The sequence below is a fragment of the Meles meles genome, chromosome 12 (assembly GCF_922984935.1).
Source record: "Meles meles chromosome 12, mMelMel3.1 paternal haplotype, whole genome shotgun sequence".
Taxonomy (NCBI): domain Eukaryota; kingdom Metazoa; phylum Chordata; class Mammalia; order Carnivora; family Mustelidae; genus Meles; species Meles meles.
This window is the reverse complement of record NC_060077.1, coordinates 31,287,713-31,302,653: the sequence shown is the minus strand read 5'-3', so window position 1 is coordinate 31,302,653 and position 14,941 is coordinate 31,287,713. Positions and strand designations below refer to the sequence as shown.

General features: G+C 47.3%; 1 protein-coding gene across 1 annotated transcript in view; it reads left to right on the top strand.

Moving 5' to 3' along the window:
- Nucleotides 1-14,941, top strand: part of PI4KA (phosphatidylinositol 4-kinase alpha) — a 119,277-nt gene that overhangs the window by 35,121 nt on the left and 69,215 nt on the right. The window contains exons 9-18 of the mRNA XM_046025499.1: nucleotides 897-962; nucleotides 1,517-1,613; nucleotides 3,132-3,323; nucleotides 3,847-3,947; nucleotides 4,586-4,715; nucleotides 5,720-5,852; nucleotides 7,752-7,847; nucleotides 8,216-8,399; nucleotides 8,844-8,947; nucleotides 11,043-11,211. Coding sequence (XP_045881455.1) covers nucleotides 897-962; nucleotides 1,517-1,613; nucleotides 3,132-3,323; nucleotides 3,847-3,947; nucleotides 4,586-4,715; nucleotides 5,720-5,852; nucleotides 7,752-7,847; nucleotides 8,216-8,399; nucleotides 8,844-8,947; nucleotides 11,043-11,211 — 1,272 coding nt within the window. The remainder of the gene's footprint in view (nucleotides 1-896; nucleotides 963-1,516; nucleotides 1,614-3,131; nucleotides 3,324-3,846; nucleotides 3,948-4,585; nucleotides 4,716-5,719; nucleotides 5,853-7,751; nucleotides 7,848-8,215; nucleotides 8,400-8,843; nucleotides 8,948-11,042; nucleotides 11,212-14,941) is intronic.

Genomic DNA, 14,941 nt, shown 5'->3' with positions numbered 1-14,941 from the left:
TAGGCAGTTTTTCATTTCTTCTCCTTGCATTTCTTCTATCATTGTCTATACGTTTCGAAAGTCAGCTTCTTTAAGCACTACAGTTGGGGGACGCCTGGGTGGCTCAGTTGGTTAAGTGGCTGCCTTCGGCTCAGGTCATGATCCCAGCGTCCTGGGATCGAGCCCCACATCGGGCTCCATGCTCGGCGGGGAGCCTGCTTCTCTCTCTGTCTCTGCCTGCCACTCTGTCTGCCTGTGCTCACTCTCTCTCTCTCTCTGACAAATAAATTAAAAAAAAAAAAGAACTACAGTTGGGGCGGCAGACAGTTTTATCAGGAGGCTCTGTGGTTGCCAGAACATTTCATTCCTGTACTAAATGCTAGTACAGAGCATGGGTGGAAATAACTGCTTCTGTTAGAAATCTAGAATGCATGCTGCATTTGGAGTACCTAGGCAGCTTCCACAGGGCTGGAGCACCAGGCCTGCAGCAGCAGGAGGAGGAGGAGTCATCAGGGCTGAGGGCCGGCTGGGACGGTGTCCCTGATGTCTGGGAGGAGGTTTGGGTGCATTGTCAGTGATGCCTAGAGTCTGAACACTTTGACATCTTGGAAATGGAAATCTAATGTCAGCAAATTTGAGGGAGTTGGTTCCTTTCCCGTTTTCATGTTTTGCCACTCAAGGGCAGGAAGACAAGTTCCAAGTGATGGCAGAATTGAGGACATTTTCTGTGTTATAGTTTGATGTGAAGCCATAATGGGTATATTGTTGGCCTGTCATTTCCATCTCATTTCTCATCTCATGAGCTTGTTATGTGGTTTCATCTGTCAACATGATTTGTTCTTTATTAGAGGGAGCCGGCATCTCTGTCTCTCCCTGTGTTCATTAGGTGCCTCATGAGGTCTTGTTTCCTCTGACAGGTGAAGAAGATCGTCGAGGAGCCTGTTCTCAAATCCTTGGATGCAGTCGTAGCCAGCGTGATAGAGGTACGTCTGTTCGGGTCACCATCCTGAGATCAGCCTGATGTGAGCCTGCGCGTAAAGAGAACAGGAAGAGTTTGTGGGTAGGGACTGGAGTGACAGGTTGTCAGTGAGCTTAGTCCTCATACTGGCCACACAGCCTCCCCCTGAGAGCTTGCTCTGTGCTGCCTCTTTTAAATCGATCACCTCACAGTGGTCTGACGGCTGCTTGGCTGTCTTTCTCCTTCTCCGGTTCCTGTAAGACAGCCAAAGACGGTGAGTTTTCAGTGAGAGGAGGGTGGTTCTTTCCATTCGACCAATATGTGGAGGTTTGGAGGGTGCAGTGATGATCCCCCACAGGCATCTCTGAACAGCCTGAGTCTTTTGTTTTCCTCTGCCTGATGTTTAAGAGAGGGAGGAGAGGAATTCAACTGTTCCAAGTGGTGAATCATGATAAACGGTGACTCCATCTCTCTAATGCTACATCAGGCATATAATACTCAGCTGGGCCTCACCCTAGAAGGCAGAGGGAAGTCGGGAGAATTTCTATGGTGTAGTCATGTGTCTCTGCTCCTTCACAGGCCAACCCTAGCGCAGATCTCTACTACACCACATTCAGCGACCCTCTCTACGTGGCCATGTTCAAGATGCTGCGTGACACTCTGTACTACATGAAAGGTATGGACAGTTTGCGCCCACATGTGACTGCGGTGACATGGGGTTCCAGGCCACTGTCGCAGGTCTGTTCTTCCTTCTGCCATGGCTGCTTAAAAACACGCATGTAACATGGTCACATTACTAAAATTTGGGGGAAGAAGGAAATAAAGAAAAGATCTGTCCATGGTCTTGCACCCATGATATCATCAATGATGGCTCCTTTGGTGGGTTTGTTTCCTCAGAGGCTTTTCTGACATGGCTGTGTTGTCTTGTCCTGATCGCCCGATCTTGTATACAATTTAACATGTCTATTTTAGATATTTCAAAAAGTTAAAAAAATAAGAAAATGAGGCATTTATTATAATCTGGTAACTAAGAGAAAATGGTTATCAGATTATTTATCAGATTATCATAGTTATCAGATTATTATAGTTTAGCATGTGCACACATACAAATTTAACCTTTCCTTCTTTTGTGCATCTTTAAAATGTGTTTCCTGCTTTCTTTTATGTTGTAGAGTATTCTCCATCAACATAAGTTTTGATGACCATGTAGTACTCTGTCAAGGAGAAGGTATACTATGCAAGATGTACAAGACATACTATAATCTAGTTAGCTGTTTTCCTAATTCGGTTCCAGAAACTTCTGGGACTTTGTGCTGGGCTGGAGACCCAGCAAGTGTTAGGTTCACAAAGAAGGTGGAAGGGACTGGCCTGTCCAACCTGACCTTCAGGTGCCCTGAGGCTTCTCTCCCCACCTGAGCCTCATGTTGCTGGCTTCCTTGGCTTTACTGACTTGTTCCCATCACAGGGATTCTCCTGATTTTTCTAGGCCCCAAAGATGAGAGCTGGAAGAAGCTGTGAACTCTGGGTGCCCCAAAGATGCAGCCCTGTACCCGGGGAATTCTCATCTTCAGGCTGTAGCGAGTTTCCCCTTAGCTGATAGCCCACAACCTTTTCATTTAAAACAACAACAACAACAACAAACCAAACCACTAAAGTATTTCTCACTGTTAGGGGGACCAGTTCCAGCAATGATAACATACCAGTTTCTGTGTTTCATACATTCAAGTTTTAGTATATTGACTGCTTAAAACACAGCATGGCTCTTGGTTCCCTGGGAAATGGTCATTTCTTCTGAGTGCCCAGTAGCGTGTATGCTGACAGCCAGCCCAGCCTATCCAGATTATTCCCAGTGGGCATTCTTTCGTTTCTTTCTTTCTTTTTTTTTTTTTTTTTTGAGAGAGAGCAAGAGCGCAGCATGCCTCTGTGTATGTATGTGAGCAGGTGGGGAGGGCCAGAGGGGGACAGAGAATCCTAAGCAGGGGCTCGACATCATGACCTGAGCTGAGATCAAGAATTGGATGCTTAACTGATAGCCACCCAGGCACCGCCTCCGCAGTGGGCATTCTTAGAGCCAAAGGAGCTAGCAGCAGACCTACTCCTCTCAGTTTTCTGTTAGAGTGGGAGAGACCATAGGGCTACTGCCTGAACTTTCGTGGTTTGTTTCTACCCACAATGCCTGCTGTCTTTCCCACAGACCTCCCAACCTCCTTTGTGAAGGAGATCCATGATTTTGTACTGGAGCAGTTCAACACGAGCCAGGGGGAACTCCAGAAGATTCTGCATGATGCCGACCGGGTCCACAATGAGCTGAGCCCCCTCAAGCTGCGCTGCCAGGCAAACGCTGCCTGTGTGGATCTCATGGTGTGGGCCGTGAAGGACGAGCAAGGTGAGTGTCACCCCTGCCGTGCCCCAGATGTCCAGTATCCTGTCCTCAGGTTGAGGAAACTGGACACGGGAAGAGGTGATGGCCAAGGCCACAGGGACTATGTGTTCTGTCCCTTGTTTCTTGATGGTTCTTTAGGCTTTTATGTGGAGAAGTGGGAGGTCTGTGCTGGAGGAAAAGGTGCTTGTCTAGGGTGAACAGCAGAATTGGAAGTGTGTGGCAGACTGTGGATGGCCGCCATGTGCAGAGCACTAGGACGAGAGGCTCAGGGCCAGCAGAGAGGAGAGAGCAGTCCCTCACCACATGGGCTGGTGTTTTCACAACAGCAGAGATGGAGCAGAGATGAGGTTTCAGTTAAAGATGCCTGACTGCCTGTAAATACTTTCTGGTGTAGCCACTCATTATTAATAAAGCCTGCAAAAAGTATGCCCATGGGCATTTAATTGTATGATTAATTGGTGAACAAGTATTTTGTAAATATTGGCCTTCACTAATCATCCATAGCCTCCTCTCATTTTGACTTTAGGTGCTGAAAATCTTTGCATCAAGCTCTCCGAGAAGCTGCAGTCTAAGACGTCCAGCAAAGTCATCATTGCTCATTTGCCCTTGCTTATCTGCTGTCTGCAGGTGAGTCTCACTGACACTGGTGAGGCTCTGGTCCCGTCAACCAGGGGAATCTTCTTGTTATATCTTTTAGGCTCTGGTTGGCATGCCAGCAGCACAACCTGAGCTGTTGTCTCTAGGAACTTGAACCAGAGCCTGCTGTGGACACAGTTCATCAATGAGTGTGGGGCTGCTGGTGATAGTGTGCCAGGGATTTCTGTGATTTCCAGGAGCAGCTGAGTCTGTGGAGAGGCCACCCTGTGTCTACTGGGCCGTTCCCAAGACCATAGGCTAAGTGCTGAGGACACCTCCCGATGTCTGCAGTGCCAGCTCTGCTCTCAGAGACTCTTACCTTGCCAAGTTACCAATCCCAATAACCGTATCTGCCATTGTTCAGAAATTGTGTTGTGTATCCTTTCTCCCCTAAATTTGCTTCCAAAAAAATGGACACACTTTAGCAATATATCTCTTCTTTAGGCTAAGCAGAGCTTAGACCGTGCTTCTTTCCTCTTTTTCTGCCCCATGAGCAAAGTGGCCCTAGGTGTTTTGACCTTGGAAGTTTCTGGTCCAACTCAGGTGTCAGAAAGGTTGGGCATCTGTTGCTTGGGCCTGCTCGGCTGGCTACAACCCATGTTGTGTGATGGCTTGATGGTATGTTGCAGGGTCTGGGCCGCCTGTGTGAGAGGTTCCCGGTGGTGGTGCATTCAGTGACACCGTCTCTGCGGGACTTCCTGGTTGTCCCGTCCCCTGTGCTGGTGAAGCTCTATAAGTGCCACAGTCAGTACCACACAGGTAACAGATGGCTGTACCCAAAGCCACCTCTCCAGTTCCTAAATCCCATGTGTCCCTGAGGGTCCAAGGAAAGGACCACATGACCTTGTGTGCCAGCCCGCCTTGGTTTCGTGACGGAGAGATTGTGGCTGGGCTGTGCGCCCAGCCCTGTTCTCCTTTATGCCTTTCCTCATGGCTTTCACTGCATGACCCCATCTGGGCTCTAGTTCTTTCCTTCCTCCACCCTCCCTGGCATATACTCCTGCTACCACTGAGGGGTCTTCTAGTCCCACTTGGTTTTTGGCTCCTTCCATCACTGAGATGGTCTAAAGTGAGAGTCCAGCATGTCCCAGACACTGGTCAGGAGGTCTCCATGCTGGATCTCAGCTAGTCCGTATTCCTGCCTTGCAAGTGTACTACCATGTTTCTATGACAAGGACAGGGGCTCCGAGCAAATCTGGCCACCTGTAACCATTAGCATTCATTAACACCTGCTTCCTCCTGGGGCTCTAATGCTCATCCCACCCCATCAATCCTGTGAAGATGGGTGCTTTGTCCTCTCCCTTCAGAAGAAGAAACCCAACCTCCAAACAGGTGAAAGACTTTTCCCTGGACCCTGGGACAAGGAGGGATTTCTGTGGCTCTATAGCTCCTGCTCTCTACTCACCCCCCACCCTTACTATTTTTGTGCACATCAGCTAGGTAATCCTCAGGGACAGGAACATGCCTCACCCTTGGGGCTGGGTACCTGTGGGTGTTCATCAGGACTTTCAAACCATTTCTTATAAAGTGCTGTGTTACTCATTTATCACTTTGCAACCTAAACATTCTTCCTTTTGTTTAAACATGTTAATTTCATCATTTCTGTTCTCACTTTTGCTGCTGAAATGTTTGATTAAATCATTTTTAGAGGGGTTGTTTTATAAGGTAAAAGTGATCAGCATATTATTTTGGTTTTGAATTATTGACAAGGGGATGGAAAATGACAGGTTTAACCAGATACATACTTAAATTTTTACATTTAGTTGCTGGCAATGATATAAAAATCAGTGTAACCAATGAGCATTCTGAGTCAACTCTAAATGTCATGTCGGGAAAGAAGACCCAACCCTCCATGTATGAGCAGCTCCGGGACATTGCCATTGACAACATCTGCAGGTGGGAGACCGGCCAGAGGGATGCATAACCTGGGAAGGAAGGGAAAAAGTTTTAGATAAAATTACTAAAAAATGAGAAATGTTCATAATTTTTTAAAGCTTGTTTTGGGCTATTGTAAGCCTACATCTGATTTTAAAAGAGATTATTACATATTTTTTAATGATGTTTTTAAAAAGATTCCTCCATTTATTTTAGAGAGAGAGTGCACACACGTGTGCACAGGAGGGAGGGGCAGAGGAAGAAGAGAGAGATTACCAAGCAGACTCTGTGCTCAGTGCAGAGCCTGATGTGGGGCTCGATGTGGAGCTTGATCTCATGACCCCAAGCTCATGACCAGATCCGAAATCAAGAGTCAGATGCTTAACCGACTGTGTGCCACCCAGGCGCCACACTTTTTTAAAAAAAAGATTTTATTTATATTGAGAGAGAGAGAGTACAAACTGGAGGGGATGTGGGAAGAAGGGCAGAGGGAAGAGGGAGAAGCAGACTCCCCCCTGAATAGGGAACCTGATGTAGGGCTCGATCCCAGGACTTACTGGGATCGTGACCTGAGCTGAAGGCAGATGCTTTAACTGACTGAGCCACCCAGGCACCTCTATTTTTTTTAAAATAAGACTTGTTTTTCTTTTCCTGATCATAAATGTAATTTAAAAGTGGGAATATAGAAAAAATGGAAAAAGTTATCTATCAGCCTACCATCCAGAGTAACAACACATTGTCACATTTTCTAGTTTTTTTGTGTTTTTTTTTTTAATTTTTAGCATAAGGGACAGGTTTTATATGACTGAGTGTCCTTGCTGCCCAGGCTTCTGCTATGTGAACTCTTACACTCCAAATTCAGAAACCACATACATTCTAATTTATATGAAAATGTATCTCTCGGGACGCCTGGGTGGCTCAGTGGGTTAAGCCGCTGCCTTCAGCTCGGGTCATGATCCCAGGGTCCTGGGATCGAGTCCCGCATGACCTCCTTGCTCGGTAGGGAGCCTGCTTCTCTCTCCACCTCTGCCTGCCTCTCTGCCTGCCTGTGCGCGCTCTCTCCTTCTCTCTGACAAATAAAATATTAAAAAAAAAAAAGAAAAGAAAATGTATCTCTCTCTCTGAATTCTGGCTCCATGCTCTCAGAAGCCCCATCAAGAGAATATGATGGCCCTTTTCTGTCAGCCAAATACTCTTCTCTGACTCTGGCCTGGGAGCCAAACAGATGCAGAAAGCAAGAGATGCCTGAAAAGATTTTGTGTCCTCATGGGCTTTTAAAATTACCCCTTTTCTTTAGAAAATAAATTTTTCTTCATACTAGTAAAACCTTGGGATATCATATAATATTCCCCGAGCTGTCTTGGGACCATCTATCTTGAGCCAGTTACTGTAACTTTTGTTAAGGAACAGTTCTGGAGGAGCGCCTGGGTGGCTCAGTGGGTTAAAGCCTCTGCCTTCGGCTCAGGTCATGATCCCAGGGTCCTGGGATTGAGCCCCGCATCGGGCTCTCTGCTCTGCGGGGAGCCTGCTTCCTCCTCTCTCTCTGCCTATCTCTCTGCCTAGTTGTGATTTCTCTCTGTCAAATAAATTAAAAAAAAAAAAACAAAACCTTAAAAAAAAAAAAGGAACAGTTCTGGAAATTTTAAATTGAAATCAGGGTGAGTATAACATTCTGAAGTAAACTGTTCTGGTCAAATAATGAAGTTACTGTTTCTGACTGAGATATTTATCAAGTGGGCAAAATCTGCAGCAATTCTTTGAATTCATTCTGTGTAATGATTTTCATTCAGATTTCTGGGGAAAAAATGCTCAGAACAGTTCTTTAAATTCTGTAGACCTGACAAAGAGACAAAAACCAAAAACAAAACACTCATCTGTTATTCTGATGCCCCATGCCATGCGGGTTTCCTCACTGTCCAGGTGCCTGAAAGCTGGCTTGACGGTGGACACGGTAATCGTGGAGGCCTTCCTGGCCAGCCTCTCCAACCGGCTCTACATCTCCCAGGAGAGCGACAAGTATGTCTCATCCCCAAGGGGCAGCCACTTGTTCTTGGGGGGGGGTGTGTGACGCGCCTGGTATCTCGCACGTCTGTGCTTCTTACTTGCACAGTGTGGAGTCATGCATCAGGTCTGTCCTCCGATTTAAGGTGAAACCCACATTAGAATGTTGATCCTGGACCACTGTTTAGGAGCAGAGAAAGATCTGTGTCATACTGCCTAGAACCAGAGACTTTGTGTTTCTTCTGGAAGTAAGGATTCCAGGCAGCCACTGTCGGATGACCACTTCATCTGAAAGACTGGTAACTTTGAGGTCCAGGCTGTAGCTTCTGGGCTTCATTTCACAGAGGACTGTTCCCAGGATGCTTCTCTTTCTCCCCCCATAGGGATGCTCACTTGATTCCTGACCATACCATCCGAGCCTTGGGACACATTGCGGTGGCCCTGAGGGACACCCCAAAGGTCATGGAGCCAATTCTGCAGATCCTGCAGCAGAAATTCTGCCAGCCCCCCTCCCCCCTTGATGTGCTCATCATCGACCAGTTGGGCTGCCTGGTTATCACCGGAAACGTAAGGCAGGACCTACGGTAAAACCCACTACCCTCTGCAAGCGTTGTTACTTTGACTATCAGGAGTGCAAAAATAGATTAAATTTACCCTGCAGATGAGTTAAATGCTCACAGCTCTCCTGACAGTGAATTGGGAGATTTTTTTCCAAGTAACAGGGAATAGAGTGATGGCTCTGTAAGTGCTGGGAAGAGGAGATTTAAACTCATTTCTTGCTGATGTTAATAACATGTAATAGGATTTAAGTTGAAACCATTTCCCTTTTAGCTTTTGAAGTTTGCTATAAAAGCTTTAGGAATGGATGCCCCTGATGGTCTTTTGGGCCTTTTATGGTCCATACATTCCAGAAGCTTTTGCTCTGAATGATAGTAGAGGGGCTTTTTCCATGTTCCAAGGAAGGGCATGGGAAGTCATGCCATGGTAACCGTGTCCCTCTCTCTCTTCCAGCAATATATTTATCAGGAAGTGTGGAATCTCTTCCAGCAGATCAGCGTGAAGGCCAGCTCTGTCGTGTATTCAGCCACTAAAGATTACAAGGATCATGGCTATAGGTAATTCACTAGACCTCGTTGTCACTCTAGATCATGACAGTTTTCAGCCCCCTTTAAAAGTGTGAGGTTTGGGAATTTGTCTTTTGAATAAACTTTTTTCTTACAAAAGAAGTATGTGCTACAAATCAGTGCATGCACAAGCAGGAAATGAGCAAGTGCCACCGGGAGCTGAGCATCTCAGTGTCATTACCTCAGACCCTCCCTGACTCCAGTATAGGCTTGAAAGCTTAAAGCCCAGCCAGCAGGCTTTTTTATGTACCAGTGCATCAGCCATGCCGTTAACCTTCTTCCATGTGCCACCTTTAATGGCTGCAGAGTGTCCCATCATAGGGCAGCACCGAGATCTAATCAGTCCCTAGCTTGGAGGTGTGGTAGTTTCCCAGTTTTCCCGCTGTTAAGCGCTACATTGAACAATCTAATAGCTGTGTATCTGTGCATGTCTCTGACGCTTTCCTCAGGATAGATTCAGAGAGGTGGGATTTGGAGGGTCAGAAGGAATGGACATTTTTTGTCCTCAGATGTTTGATATTTGTGTAAAGTTTGGCCAGTTTTCCCAGCAGACTAAGATATGCTTCCTTGCCTCTTCCTTGCCCCTACTGTGAATGCCTTGAGGGCAGGGTCATGTTTTTCCACATAGGGAGGATCTCACAAGAGTTTGACAGACCTAGGGAAGAAAAGGGTAGGGAGGAAGACTTGTGCCCCTTTGTAGGCATTTCTTTTCTCTCCTTCTGACCTTTATGTGCAGGGCTCATTCTGAGGTTCTCTCCAACTCATGTTAGTGGGTGGGAGTATGGCTGTGTGACCTTTGAAAAAGCTCACCCTCTCTGAACACCTGTCTCCAGTTGTGTGGGAAGGCTCTTGATAAATCCACACTCTTGCCGGTATCATTCCTTTGCCTTCTTACTGCCTCCATTTCCAGCCCAGGCTACTAGAACAGCCTGAGGACTGGTTTAGGGAGGCATTCAGCTCCTTTCCCTTTTATCCGTCTATCCATCCATCTCTGGTCTCTGTGAAGAAACTGACTCACAGACCAAAACATCTCTTTCTCTCATTGCTTCCTTGTCCCGAAGTGACTCCTGCACCTCCTTGGTCCTCACACCTTCCCCTCCTTGTCTTTGCTCCTGCTGTTTTCCTTCTGACCCTTGCCTCTGTCTTGCTGCCGTATGCAGTACTCGGTCTTCTCCATGCCTACCAGTTCTTCAACTTCTGACTCCACCTCCATAAAGTCTTACCACCACCAAAAGTGGTTTGTCCGCTTCCTCACCAGTGGAGGCTCTTACTGCCATTCATTTGCCCTTAAGTCCCAGGATTTCATGTGTCTGTGAAGGGTGTCCTGTTTGCTGGGAGATTTCTGGGGGCCAGGCAATGTGCTCAGCGCTTCACGTGGAGTGTTTCATTCGTTCTACACCCTGTGAGGAGGGAATTCTATTATTATTGTTTTATTTGGTAGGAAACTGAGGCTCAAAGATGAGCCACTCACCTGAGGTCATCCAGCATAGAAGTGGCAGGCTCTGGCTGCCCCCACAGAAGTCTGGCCAGCCTTGCTGGTTTGCTGTGACTCTTGAGGCGGGGGACATTGTCAGCTTTGTATCCAGGACTTACCTGTGCTAGCACTGTCCTAATGCAGGTTGTCCCAGGGCCACTGAGTGCTTCCTGAGTGCCTGATGTGAACTAATACTAGCATCAACCCCATGGTGGAGGCAGTGTGGGGGAAAAGCTGATTGTCAGAGGAAAGTTTCATGAGTGGTAATAGTGAATTAAGGCTACCTGTAATTTGAGAATTTATAGGAATTTAGCTATGTAGTAGGCTTTCAACACTCAGAAATGTCCTAAGATCTTCACAAGTTCTGTAAGTGTGGATTCCTGGACCCTAAGCAGTTCCCTGAGACCCTTAATGCATGTCAGGAGAGGTTAAAGCCATTTCTGTAGCAACTGACTGTCCTTTAGGGAGCCGGTGTTCACAGAGACACTCATCCCCTCTGGAGAGCTCCTTCATTCACAGGCACTGAGGGGCGTGATGAGGCAGGAGTCAGTTGGCCTCACCCTTGCAGTCCAGACCCTGTGTTGTGGCAGTTGTCATTTCTCTCCCCACCAGGCACTGCTCCCTGGCGGTGATCAATGCCCTGGCCAACATCGCAGCCAACATCCAGGATGAGCACCTTGTGGACGAGCTGCTCATGAACCTGCTGGAGCTGTTTGTGCAGCTGGGGCTGGAGGGAAAGCGGGCCAGCGAGCGGGCCAGTGAGAAGGGGCCTGCCCTGAAGGTAAGGAGGGAGGGAGGGCGGTCACCCGGGGCATCTCGTAAACAGCAAGAACAAAGGTTCTTTCTCGGGGCTGCTGGCAAGTGTTTGGAGAGGGTGGCTTTCTTGTAGAACCATGTCTGGCTCGTGATAGCTACCTCCCCTGGCCCAGGGTGGTAAGTGACAGCAGCCTAGTGTGGATTCCCCCAGACCTCCCCTCTTCCTTCTCTCAGCTATCATGAAGCCAGGGGGTGGAGGCCTTCATCAAAACACAGTGACAACATGAGAAGGGCCAGATCCGACCTAATCTAGGCCATCCAGGGGGACAGGTCTTGAGCCTCCAAAGAGACAGACTGGGGAGGTTGAGGCAGGTTAAGCCCCTTACCCCATCATGTTCTCTTGGACCTGTCATGTTGGTGCCAGTCTCTCTACCAGAGTCTCCACCTTCATCCTCCTTTGTCTTTTCCTCCCACCTTCCTTCCCCAGACAGTTACACATACACACTACTGTGTGCCTAGTCAAGGGTCAGCCAACCTTCTCTAAAGGGCCAGATTATACTTATTTTAGGCTCTGTGGGCTGTAGAGCCTGTTGCAACTACTCAGCTCTGTCCCGGTAGCATAAAGCCAGTTAAAGAATGGGTGGCCGTGCCCCCATAAAATTCTATTTCCAAAAACAGGTGTGGGTCAGATTTGGCCATGGCCAAATCTCTCTTCACCCTTGTTCTAGGTGCTGGGGTTACGGAAGTGAACAGACAGACAAGGGGCCTGCTCCTGCAGACAGCAAAGCCAAAACAGGGCAGTGTGGAGAGGAGCACTTTAGATCAGGCTGTGTGATGACCTGAGGAGGTGACAGCTAAATTGGAAACTGAATGAAAAAGGAGCTTTTAGCCCTCTGTGTGAAAATCTTGGCTAAGGGGGAATAGCTAGTGCGAGAAGCGGTCCTAAGAGCCTTCGCTCTAATTCAGCCTTGCTCTGCTAAACCCCTTGACAGTCATCTCCCAGGATGGTGCACAGCTAGGCCATCCTGATGCACAAGGGACAGAGGCATCTGTCGTGCCCAGTGGGGCTTTGGGCATCAGGAAGTGAGGGCTCCTCAGAGATGCAGGGAGATACTCAGCAGCCAAGAAGGCAGAGGCTGTGATGTGTCCGAGGGATGTTTCAGGAGTCGTTCTCCTTGCCTCCCCTGGAAATTGTATTTCAGGGCCCAGAAGAAGGACGCTCCTGGACTCAAGGGCTGCTCTTCTCTGCCTGCTCTCGCTACAAGATTACATTCTCAAGACTCAGGATGTAATCCTCCTTTCATAGGCTGGGAGTGAGGGTTGTGGCCCTGACAGTGCAGGGATCCCTTTTCTACCTTACAGGTGCAGAGCTGTGAATCCTGTTCTTTGCAGAATAGTTCCTGTTTGCGATCATGCAGGGAACAGCCCAGTGTTTACTGAGCAACTGCTGTGCTTTCCCCTAAGATGGGGCCTCAGAGAATAAGGGGACTTGCAGAATCTGTGAGAGGGGGTTAGCCAACATGTGCCCCAATGAAGACAAAGAGCCATGATTATAAATTAAGAAATGAAAATTCTTGGAATGCCTGGTTGACTCAGTCAGTTAAGCAGCTGCCTTCAGCTCCGGTCATGATCCCAAGGTCCTGGGATCGAATTCCACATCAGGCTCCTTGCTCAGCGGGGAGCCTACTTCTCTGCCTAGCTGTTTCCCCTGCTTGTGCATGGTCTCTCTCTGACAAATAAATAAAATCTTAAAAAAAGAGAGAGAGAAAGAAAAAAAAAAACGACAATTCTTCTCAGTCATCACATATCTGGGAAGCCGTTAGTTTCCAGAGAGGAGGAGGTAGGGCTTGAGATTCTCTCCCCATGGCTGAGTGTCTGTAGGGTTTGGCAAACTATTCACACCCCGTTTTCTCCCCCAGAAATTTAGTTATTACGTATGAAATGCTTGGAATTGCCTGGCATGCAGTTGGTGCTCAATGCACTTGGCTGCTGCTATTAATAGAAAAAATAAACTGAATGTACTGAAGTGAGTGCTTCCAGAACTGAGGCTCATCGGTGTGTGCACTATAGTTTATAGCCTTATTTGTGTGTGCAACCAGGGAACCTACCTTTTAGTAGTTATTTCTTATGTAATCCCCAAATTTTCCATAACTTGAAAAGAATATATGTTTATTATAGAAAAGATGCAGAAACCGTTAACTGATAAAGTAAAAAGCACCCATAATTCCTCTACTCAGATGTACTCATCACTGACATTTTTTTTTTTTAAAGATTTTATTCATTTATCCGACAGAGAGAGATCACAAGTAGGCAGAGAGGTAGGCAGAGAGAGAGAGGAGGAAGCAGGCTCCCTGCCGAGCAGAGAGCCTGATGCGGGGCTCGATCCCAGGACCCTGAGATCATGACCTGAGCCGAAGGCAGAGGTTTAACCCACTGAGCCACCCAGGCGCCCCGCTGACATTTTTAAAAAAGATTTTGTTTATTTATTTGAGAGAGAGAGAGGAGACGGAGAGCACAAGTGTGGGGTAGGGTGGGAGGAAGCAGAGGGGGAAGGAGAAGCAGGCTTCCTGCCGAGCAGGGAACCCAAAGCAGGGCTCAATCCCAGAACCCTGAGATCATGACCTGAGCTGAAAGCAGATGCTTAACTGACTGAGCCACCCAGGCGTTTCTCATCATTGACATTTTGATAGACTTCCTCCTGGATTTTTTATGGGAATATATTTATTTTACATAATCAGGATTATATCATTGCATACTCTGAAATCCTGATTTTTTTTCCATTTAAAATTTGCTGTGGGAACTTTCCAAAGTGACTAAATATTTTTCAGAAAGTTGTCTTTTTTTTTTTTCCCTAAAGATTCTATTTATGTATTTGACAGAGAGAGACAGAACACAGTAAGAGAGGGAACACAAGCAAGGGGAGTGGGAGAGGGAGAAGCAGGTTTCCCACTTAGCAGACAGCCTGATGCAGGACTCTATCCCAAGACCCTGGGATTACGACCTGGGCAGAAGGCAGATGCTTAACGACTGAGCCACCCAGGCACCCAGAAAGTTGTCTTTTTAATACCCATGTGGTGTTTAATTTTACATGGGTACCATGACTTAAATAATCATTCTACTGTTTGACATGTTTCCATTTTTTTTTTTTTTTTTTTTTTTTTTTTTTAAAGATTTTATTTATTTATTTGACAGAGAGAGATACAAGTAGGCAGAGAGGCAGGCAGAGAGAGTGAGAGGGAAGCAGGCTCCCTGCCGAGCAGAGAGCCCGATGCGGGACTCGATCCCAGGACCCTGAGATCATGACCTGAGCCGAAGGCAGCGGCCTAAACCACTGAGCCACCCAGGCGCCCCCATTTTTTTTTGGTATTAAAATGATGTTGGGGTACCTGGGTGGCTTAGTCAGTTAGGCATCTGACTCTTGATCTCAGCTCAAGTCTTGATCTCAGGGTCATGAGTTCAAGCCTTGCATTGGGACCCACACTGGGTGTGGAGCCTACTTTTTTTTTTAAGATTTATTTATTTATTTATTTGACAGATAGAGATCACAAGCAAAGAGAGAGGCAGGCAGAGAGAGAGGAGGAAGCAGGCTTCCCGCTGAGCAGAGAGCCTGATGCGGGGCTCTATCCCAGGACCCTGGGATCATGACCCGAGCCGAAGGCAGAGGCTTTAACCCACTGAGCCACCCAGGCGTCCTGTGTGGAGCCTACTTAATAAAAAAAAGATATTGAGTGAGCATGTTTATATATTGCTACGTA